Source organism: Populus alba, chromosome 11 (assembly GCF_005239225.2).
Source record: "Populus alba chromosome 11, ASM523922v2, whole genome shotgun sequence".
In the NCBI taxonomy this organism is placed as follows: Eukaryota; Viridiplantae; Streptophyta; class Magnoliopsida; order Malpighiales; family Salicaceae; genus Populus; species Populus alba.
In genome coordinates, this window is record NC_133294.1 from 14,885,565 (window position 1) to 14,896,102 (window position 10,538).

The 10,538-nt window shown below is 29.6% G+C and overlaps 1 protein-coding gene across 1 annotated transcript; it reads left to right on the forward strand.

Moving 5' to 3' along the window:
- Positions 1-6,342: 6,342 nt before the first annotated feature.
- Positions 6,343-7,887, forward strand: LOC118038326 (F-box/LRR-repeat protein At4g14103). Its single transcript, XM_073412267.1, has 3 exons — positions 6,343-7,278; positions 7,364-7,534; positions 7,621-7,887. Exons 1-3 carry the CDS (start codon positions 6,343-6,345, stop codon positions 7,885-7,887), a joined length of 1,374 nt encoding a protein of 457 aa, XP_073268368.1.
- The last annotated feature ends 2,651 nt before the right edge of the window (positions 7,888-10,538 follow it).

Here is a 10,538-nt window from a genome sequence, read left to right on the forward strand (position 1 = left end):
TATGCAACTTTGATATTTCTTTACTATGATTTCTTTTATTTCTTTGATATTCTTTTGTTTTTTAATAAAAAATTTCATGGATTTTTTTCATGATTTCATCATTCTACAATTTTACAATTTGAGTCATGGAGTTTGAAGATCATTATTATTTTTAGTTTCTTTTCTATTATGTCAAGTTGTTGATTCTTTTTTCACCCATTAAAATACACAATCATAATGCTTTGGCAATTTTTTTTTTCCAGTTTCAAAGAAATTATTTTTATTTAGATGAAGGTTCACATATAGATAAAAAACCAAATATAGATGCAAATAAGGTTTTTTGAAATTTTAAAGATTTTGATTAGCCATTATAGGATCGATGTATAAATTACAATAAATTATCAGCTGTTACATAAGTGTTTACAATCAAGTCACATTATGGATTGAATAAGGCTGATTAGGATAGCATCATCAAATGGGTGAAAAACATTTTTTTAAAAGGAATAGATTGAAAGAGAACTTTTATATTACAATTAAAATCCATGATGAAATCCTTTAGCATTGGATAACAAATATTGATATGTTCCTAAATTTTTGCATGTTGTATTATAGTGAAGATATAAATTTAATTAAGTGCAAATTATGTGGGCATGCTCAGTATAAACCCAATACTAATAAAGGAAGAACACTTGTCGCATACTAAAAACCGAGATACTTCCCAATTACTTATAAGCTGCAAATGTTATTTATACTCTGAAGACTACTGAGCTAATGACATGAGTCAATTCATATAATACAATGGATAGAGTTATGGTACATCATTTTGATGGTAAAACTTATAAGCAGTTTAATACGATGCATTCTTATTTTTTTAATGGAACTGCAAAATGCACATCCTGATTTATGTATAGATGGGTTCAATCCATTTAGGTCTTTTGTTGCACCCTAGTTTTGATGGTCGGTCGTACTAATAATTTACAACTTACCACCGGGGATGTGTATGAAGCTTGAAATTCATGTTATTATCTATGATTATACCTAGTTTTTACAGTCCAGGTAAGAATGTAGATATTTATATTCAACCATTGATTGATGAGTTAAAAGGAAAAAAAGACATTTAAAAGAAAAAAAAGGATAATATAAAAGCTAGAATGAATATAACTTTATTTTGTGACCATCAGAATATAAAGTTGCTTAATGATAAGGAAAGTGTCACAAAGCCCAAAAAACCATCTTTGTCTTAGATATATATAAAAAAATAGTTTCTTGTCTATGAATAACTTAAGAGTCTGTTGATTTCTATGAATAACTTAATGGGTTTAATTATAATATTTGTTGTCGCTCGATAATGCATTATATTTTAAACATTTACCAAGTATTTATTCTTGTGGTTGTGGTTTTAGTAAGTTGTTAAATATGATTGTCACTTATTGTTATTGTTGTATAATTAGGTTGGATAGAAGATTATAACAAATATATATATATATATATATATATATATATATATATATATATATATATATATATATATATATATATTATAAAAAAATTCATGAGAGAATTACTGATGAAATTTAAAAATAATTTAAAATAATAAAGTATTTGTTGGCGATTTTATCAATAATTTATAATTATGGTAATCATCAATGGACTTACTAATGGATGTTCAAATGGCCAGAGAATTACAAAGATTTAAAAAAGAAATTCATAAAATTAGGACAAACCAACAAAATAATTGCCCGATGAAAATTCATTGATAATTTTTGAGGTGTTTCAATTTTTTTTTTTTTAGAAATTCTTAAAATTACTGATGAATTGACTAATGAAATAAAAAATTATAATTGGTGAGTCTATCAACAATTTGATGATGTGTTAAATCACTAACGAATTTATCGATAAAAAAAAAATCAATTGGTGTATTTTAACTCATATATGTCGGACAATTTCCCTTATTTCATCCCCTTTCTCACATCTCTCTCTCTAGAATGGTGAGCAATGTAATAAGCGATGACAACATTCTTTCTCTCCATCAAAAACAACAAAGTTCTCTTTCTCTCTCTCTACCATTTAAGGTTTGACCTCTACATTTTCTTCCATGGATATGCTTAGATTCATTGTTTTTTTCTTGTTTGTTTTACTTAGAATGCATGTCCATGTTTATTTACAATTAATTTCATTATTCTACTTAAGTTTTGTAGGGTAAATGAATATCTCTAAATTTTAGGTTTATTAGGGTTTGTAATTTGAATATGAATAGCTTAGATTTGATGTTTTTTTCTTTGTCGTTTAACTTAGAATGCATGTTTTAAGTACTATATCCATGTTTATTTGCAATTAATCTCATTATTCTACTTAAGTTTTGCTGGGGGAATGATAATCTCTAAATTTTGGGTTTGTTAGGGTTTGAACTTTGAATATAGAAATGTTAGATTGAGTTATTCTTGGTGATTTTATGTAGAAATAACATGATTAAGAAGCAAATTGAAGAAATTAAGGCCAACCAGGAGATGTAGACCATGGATGATAAGTTTTTATAATGTTATTCTATTTATTTATGTTTTTTTTTATGAATTTAAAGTGGGTTTTATAGAAATAGTTAAACTTATACTTGTGTGTAATAATTTGATTAAGAAAGTTGTAATAACCCAATTTTGGATTCTCCAAACTTTTCTCATATGTTATTTTATTTCTATTTTTATTCAGAAAAATCCATAAGATTAATTAAAAATTTAAAATTCAAAAATATATTTTTCTTGAGTCAACTGTTTTTTTTCTATCAAAATTGAGTTCACCAGGTCAATATAAGTTAAACTGTGTTGAAATTGAGTCAAAACCATTGTTTTCGATCAAAACAAGGTCCATCAAATTGATACTGGTTGAAAAATATTTTTTAGTATTTGAAATTAATATTTAGTAATCAAAATTGATTTTTAGTGATTGAAACATGCTTTTTCTAATATTGATTTGAGATTTTAGTTTCACTTGTGTATATATTTATTATTATATATAGTAAAACAAAAATTAATAATACAAAGTCTTTTTTTTTTCAACGAAGCAATTGGTGTGTAGGTAAAACTTTTTTTCAAGATGCTCCGTTTCTTTTGTCGTATCTCCTACTTAAAGATCATAAATGTTATGTCTCCTACACAATGCTTATAAGAGCTGGTGCAAAGTTCCCAAAAGGAAAGAGAAGGAATGTAATATGAATATTAAGATGTGCAAGATACTATTCATGTTTTTTGTTTTTTAGTTTTTCTTCACCCTACTATGATATTGATTAAAAAAAAAACAATTCAAAAAACACCTAAAATATACCAACAAGCAGATGTCATAGTAATTAGATCTGAACCCTTGATTGGATCTAATATAATAAGACTTACCACATTGGATTAAAACTCAAATCCATCTAGGCTTTAAAAAATCTATCATTTGATTCTATCTTGCCATATCACTCAGTGTATCAAATATTCAATGCATCTTATCATATCAAAGCAAATATTTGTCAATCAAGACAATCAGATTAATTCAGAAGTGATTTGGTGGTCCACAAGCTTTAGGTGCACCAAATAACCATGTTTACGTCTTCATCGTAGTAAACCTCATATTCTCTCTCCCCTTAAATGTCCTAACTCTAGCAACCGTAAGTCGCTAGACCACCACAAAAGACTCATCTTTTCCTTGCGAGCAAACCCTAGGCAGTCTTCATCTCCTTCACCACCTTATCTTTCTGGAAAAAGTTTATAATTACCTTCGGCCACGCAAAGCTTTAGACCATCGATTCGCTCTCTTTGCCCATCAATGACTAACATCACTACCACCATAGGAATCCTCTCACCACAATCTACTAGAAGCTGACCTTGTTTGCCTGAAATATCACCGTAAAATTTCACCCTTCCAACAATGGCCATGCATAAGCTACACATGCCACCAAGGATATTTTTATAATTTATGGTGAAATTCAAGGGTATTTCGGTCATTTTCCTATACAGTGACAGTTGGGAAATTTTGGGGACTATAAACGGTATTTTATTTGTGTTTTTATACATGTATTTGTATTTTATAAAATACCCAAAATAAATATAAAAAAGAATGAAGACACGGGTCCAACGCCTAGTTTATCCCATCGTGATGCGCAGGTATAAAGCCCAATTCTCAAATATAGGTCATGCCTATTTTTTAGCTATTTCAACATAATCTTCCTTTTTAGGGAGAAATGTTATTCTTCAACACGTCTTTTTTTTTTTTTTTTTTTAAAAAAATATAGGATTGATGTCAAAATTTTAAAAACATATATGGATTATGCCTCTCTTCTTTTGTAACTTAGACATAACTCTTCTTTTTAGGTTTAAACATCAACATTTTGAGAAGTTTTTTTTATTTTTAGGAACTGATATTATTTTTTGACATGTCTCCTTAGGGACCGACGTTAACTCTAAAAAATAAGTTGCAAATAAGCTAAGAATATTATAACATTTGAATAAAATTAGAGAAAACACAAGTAAGGGTAACCTTTCACTTGAAAGAATGTTTGAAGGGTAGTGTTTACCTTTTCTTAATCATAATTTACAAAATACTTGAATCTTTGGGACTAATATGTAATTTAGAATTTCTAGTTCCTTCAATTGCTAGATGATGACTCTAATAAAATCTTTATGTTTTCTAAAATATATTTTTTTCAATACCAAAAAAAATGTAGGTGCCCGCAATGTCATGTATCAACAAAAATATTGTTCAAAACTTCATAATCTTTTAGGTAGAGTTTCATATAGGGAGATGTTGCAAGATATTTTTAAAAATAGATATATGCACTAATACAAAAACACATAGACTGAGAATTGAATTGAATATATATATATATACAAAAAATGATTATAATTTTCTTTGTTGGACAAGGAAAACTCTGGGGTGGTCAGGTAAGTTTGGAAAAACCAAGTTATTTTTTATTCGTTATATTTTTTTGTTTAACAAATTTTTGAATTAGTATATATAACACCCACACCTATGCAAAGAGATGGTCAAGTCAAATGGTTTTGAGACGTGGAAGAATTTTAGACCTCCCATGTCAATGGTCTACGATTAATTCGTCGTTGATATGTTGGCAATAGTTATCGATGAATTGGCTGACAAAAAAATGGTCTTAAAATCTTTTATTTTTTGCATGAATATTATGTCAATAACTTACTTTACCGACATAACTAAAATCTCTAGCAAGAATTTCTATGTACAAGGAATGATAATGTCAATATAAATGCTTTGTTTCAATGGAATTAGCATAGAGAGCATCCTGAACGAATGTCTATGTACAAGGCTTGGGGTTTGGTGAGGGAAGTTCAAGGATAATAAATAAATAATCAATAGTTTTAGTTTATATATATATATATATATATATATATATATATATATATATATATATATATATATATATATATATAGAAACTAGTTAATTAGTCCGTTGTTGATCCGTTGATAATATTTATAGAGTGATTGGTTGATAGGAAAGTGATCTGAAATATTTCTTTTTAGCATGAATATTTTATCGATGTTCCTATCAGCTAGTTACTTTACCAATTAAATTATCGACAGAACTAAAATCTCTAGCGAGAACCTCTCTTAATGACAAGTTTTTATCCGTTAGTAATTTATATGCCGACAGAAATATAACTCAAATACCAACAAAATATTTCATCAATGATGATAAATTTTCTAATTGTGAACATATTTTATTTTATGTTAAATTTGTTTCACGTGACCTGTGGCATAACACTAGCCATCAATCTAGATGTAGTACAAATAGTGTGGAGTGATGCAGCTGTATCAAAAAATTGGTTAGCTCGTTAGTTGTTAGTTGGAAGAGATTCCTTCGGTTAATATAATTCGTGTCACTTGTTCATGAGAGAAGTTAGTTAAAGGCAGCCTTGGAGCTCACTGTATAAATTTCTCGTCATTCCCTCTTCTTTCTCTTTCTCTTCCTTATCTCTAAATTGATTCTCCTCAGAAGAATTAATCTCTTCGCCTCGATAAAGTCCTCTCTGTTAATCTTGGTAAGTTTTTAGTTTCTTTTTCTTAACTATGTACCTTCTTGGTTGATCTTGTCCTCGTTTCTTGGACTTTTTTTTTGAGTAATTTTCTCTTCTTCTTCGAACCATTCAACAACATGCATCTTTCTTCTAATTCTAACTGGTTTCTCCTTTCCTTTCTTTAATTTATTTTACAAATGATATTATAATTTGATTAACGATTTTCCTCTTATATTATTCCTCTTTAATTTTCTCTTCTTCTTCGAACCATTCAACAACATGATTTGTTGGTTTCTTTTAAGTTACTTTGATTTTAAAGATTTGATCTTTTTCACCTTTCCAGACAATGGCCAAAGACGATAGACGAAAACGCTGCCAGGAGGTGAATAAAGATATGATTAGTGGTTTGCCTAATGTGATAATTGGTCATATACTCTCGTTCCTTCCTACTAAAGATGCTCTGTGTACCTGCATTTTGTCCAAAAGTTGGAGAGAACTCTGGAGATCACTTTCAAATTTTGATTTTGATGATCGCACGTGGAAAAGTAAGATCATCTTTGGGAATTTCATGGATAGGTTTTGTTATCTTCAGAACTCTCGTGAAAACTCTATTAGAAAATTTCGTCTCAGAGTAAATGGAAGCTATCCTTCTTCTCGTATGAGTGCGTGGATTTCTGCTGCAATTAAGGACAATCTTGAGGAGCTTAAACTTTGGATATACACAGCGGATCATGTTCCGTTGCCTCGGAGAATTTTTAGTTGTGAGAAATTAGTGATTTTGGACCTTGGTTATCGAATTGATATCGATCTTCTTGGTGTTGGTGTACACTTTCCATGTCTCAAGGTCCTTCATCTTCAAGACCTCCCGATGCTTGATGATCATGCTTCAATAGAGAAACTATTAGCAGGTTCCCCAGTCCTTGAAGAACTGAAAATCGAACATGAAGATTGTGAATCCAGGAACGCTTTACGTATATGCTCAAGCTCACTTAAACGCTTGATCATAAGATTCCCATTGATTGCTTATGACGAGAAGGATCCTGGTTGCAGAGAACTTACTCTTGATACCCCAAACCTCGAGCTTCTTAAACTAACTGATCTCGTGTCCGAGAAGTTAAACATGCTGCAGATTCCGTACTCACTAGTCGAGGCAGCCCTCAGTGTTGCTTACAAACATGTCTTCACCATAGAAGTAGATGATTATATTGACATGGCGGTTCAGCTTTTGAGACCGATCATGACGATTGTCAAGATCTTACGCTTGTGTGACACTACTATGAGGGTAAGTTTCTTCCTCATTTTACTGTTGTGCTTAAATTCTCCACGGTATGATCATTCCCTCCCTCACATAGACATCCCCTTTACAGACGTTATCAGACGCAGTTCATAAGAAGTTGCCTTGTGTCGGCAATCTTCCAGATTTTCAGAATTTGACTCGTTTGGAGATTGAAGCTAGTGGAAATGATCGTTGGATGGTTTTGCATGAGATACTCAAATGCTCTCCTAAGTTGGAAGTCTTCATCTTATACAAGGACTCGGTTAGTTCCTATAATATGCTCTCCTAAGCTATGTTTTCTCGGAGTAATGTCGGAACTGTTCTTCTTGCTTACCTTTTATCATTCAGACAGAGAAAACTCCCAGATGGCGAAATCCTGAGTTCGTGCCCCGGTGCTTAAGGTCATCCCTTAAGGTGATCGAGTATGCAGGTTTTGAAAGCGAGTTGGGGGAGATAGAAATGGCTGAATATTTCATAAAGAATGCGGTGGTCTTGGAGAAGATGACTATCGAATATGGCTGGAAAATGATTCATGATTTTAAAGAGCGTGTTGCCGAGAGGTTGACGGAGTGCCGTAGGGGCTCCAAAGCATGTCGAATTGTATTTTCAAGTTGAGGCTTCTTTTCTTCCTTCTTTTTTTCCGGCATCCTTTCCGGCTAGAGATTGCTGAACGAGGTGGAGAGAACGTAAACCTATGATGTTCATAGATGGATGATTTCCTTTTGGTCTCTGCTTCTACTTCCTTTGATCTCTTAATTAAAAATTTTCTTAACTTCAGGGATTAAATTCAACCTTTACATAACTTTTCTAAACATGCAGAGACATAACAAAGAAAAATCAGGTGTTAGGATCAAAATATAAACACCTAAAACAATATGGACTAAAAATGAAGAATTCAAAAGATCAAAGTGCCGGATCAAGCTTTGTTTTAACACCCATGGATCAAATCATAAACACCTAACATACAGGGGCTAAAATGTGAAAATAAAAACTTGAGGGATGAAATTATTTTTTTCTAATAAAAAATAGTTGCTTTTTCATGCGGAGGCTAACTATCAAAATATTCTTTATTTTACTCTTTTAAAATTAAAATATATATTTGAACAGAAGACAACAAAAATAAATTTTCAATTAAAAAAGTATTTTGTTAGAATGAGCATTCTTGTATTTTTTTTTTAATAAAACATATTTTTTATATATTAGCAGCATATTTTTATTTTGAATAAAAAGCAACAATAATATTAAGATAAAGGTTTCTTAAAAGTTTCAATCATTTGAAATAAGTTTGAAAAGTATATCTCTTAAATCTAAATTTTATTTCTTTATTATTTAAACGAAAGCTTTCTTTGTAATAAGAAACATAATTTTTTAAATAAAAATTATCAAGATGTCAAAAGCAAGTTTTAATAAAAAAAATATTAAAATAATGTTTCATTATCTTATATGTAATTGAAAGCAAAAAAAAATTATTAATGTGATAAATTAAATCATGTAAAATTTTATTAAAAAAAGCAAAAAAAAAAAAATTGATTGTTTTTATTTCATTTTGTTTTTGCATATTAGGTATATAATAATTAAAACAAACTGTTTGCATTAAACTTATAATTTCATTTAAAAACTATTTAAAATTTGCATGATAATATAATTATCATGCAAAGTATTTTATTTATGGTGCTTCTCAATCAAACCTTTTTCTAAAAAAAAAAAAAAAACTGGCCTAACAAAAAAACTTATATCGCAGGGTTGGGATGATTTTGCAATTTTTTGCCCATAATTTCTCCAGGGGCACCCGTCATTCATCTGTATAGGCATCACTAACTTGTCATTGCGATATTATCATAACAGACTACATTGATTAAGGAACAAATTTCTCTGAGCCTTGTAGCCTTGGGTGATATGTGTAATCGAATTATTTTAAAAATTGAAGTTATTATATAAAATTTTAAAATGTAATTTATATTATTTTTTTAATATAACTTTTTAATTAAAAGTTTTTTAAATTTAAAATTTATACAAGCATGAATTATTTTATATTTAATTTTATTAAATAAATAAGAATAATAAATTAAATTCATGACTACTTGATCATTCGGATTCTAATATTATATTATATAATTACCTTGACTAAAAAAAATTTAATGTGAGGTTTAAAATTATAATTTATATTATATTACTCATTGAGGAAGTTCTCATATTAATCATGAAGTGCATAACATAATATAGAATTAAGAATTCTCAAACCTTAAGATTATAACTCGAAGTTACTGAGAAAATCCTAAACATATTAATTCTCATATTAATATGTTCGCTATTGCTGTCTTATATGTTGCTGGATTCAAAATTCTCGAATATGAAAACACCGATTAAAAGTCTGGTACGGTGAAGGGAACACCTTATAAAATATACTAACTATATGATCCCCGCTGGGTTAAATATTTTAATTTTAAAAAAAATTATGTAGATTTTTTCAATATATTTTGATAGTTTTAAAAATATAAAAATAAAAAAATATATTTTCATTATAACTATAGTTATGAAACCTAACTTGGGGGTAGACCTGGCCAAGGAGCCGAGTCCAAGATTTCATGGGTTGACTTGGGTCAAACTAGGAAAATTAAAAACTAAAATATTTAAGGTTTTAATATTTTATATAAAAAAATTAAAAAACAATTCATGTGTATATGCTATATATATTGTAAAACAATTAAATTTAAAAGTTACTTCAAAAGGTTTTCTTATCCCACATTAGAAATATATTATCTTATTCTTCTAAGTTGAAGTATTTAAAACCAAAAGGATTTTCTATCCCACATTGAAAATATATAGCTTTTATCCTATGAACATAGAGTATATATACTGAACTTTATATAATAAAATTTGAAATAAATTAGTAACCAACTGAAAATATAAACAAATAAGGGTCTCTAGGTAGGAGTAAAACCAAATTTGAAAAAAAAGAAAAAGGAACTCTACCAATTTTTTATTGGATCACCCGAGTTTCAGGTTGACATGGGAGGTAGACTGGTTTCCTCTGGCAATGCTGCTTGGTCCTGATAATAAACAAGACCCATCGTTGTTGGGTCCTAGTGGCCTAAGCTCCCTAAGCTAATGGGTTCTAGTGGCAGCTGAGCCCATCTTTAATGGGTTATGGTGGAAGCTGAGCCTACCGCTACTAGGTCGTGCTATAAAGCTAGGCTTAGTATCAATGGGTCTGGCGGCAGAGCCACACCCAATAAACTTGGGTCAGGCTGCAGATTTAGATGCCC

What these genes read in the sequence shown, in the direction of transcription:
- LOC118038326 (XM_073412267.1), top strand. Translation starts at nt 6,343, where the DNA reads ATGGCCAAAGACGATAGACGAAAACGCTGCCAGGAGGTGAATAAAGAT. An exon ending in TGTGTGACACTACTATGAGG is followed by an intron (nt 7,279 to 7,363) that starts GTAAGTTTCTTC and finishes TCCCCTTTACAG; the next exon opens with ACGTTATCAGACGCAGTTCA. An exon ending in TCATCTTATACAAGGACTCG is followed by an intron (nt 7,535 to 7,620) that starts GTTAGTTCCTAT and finishes TTTATCATTCAG; the next exon opens with ACAGAGAAAACTCCCAGATG.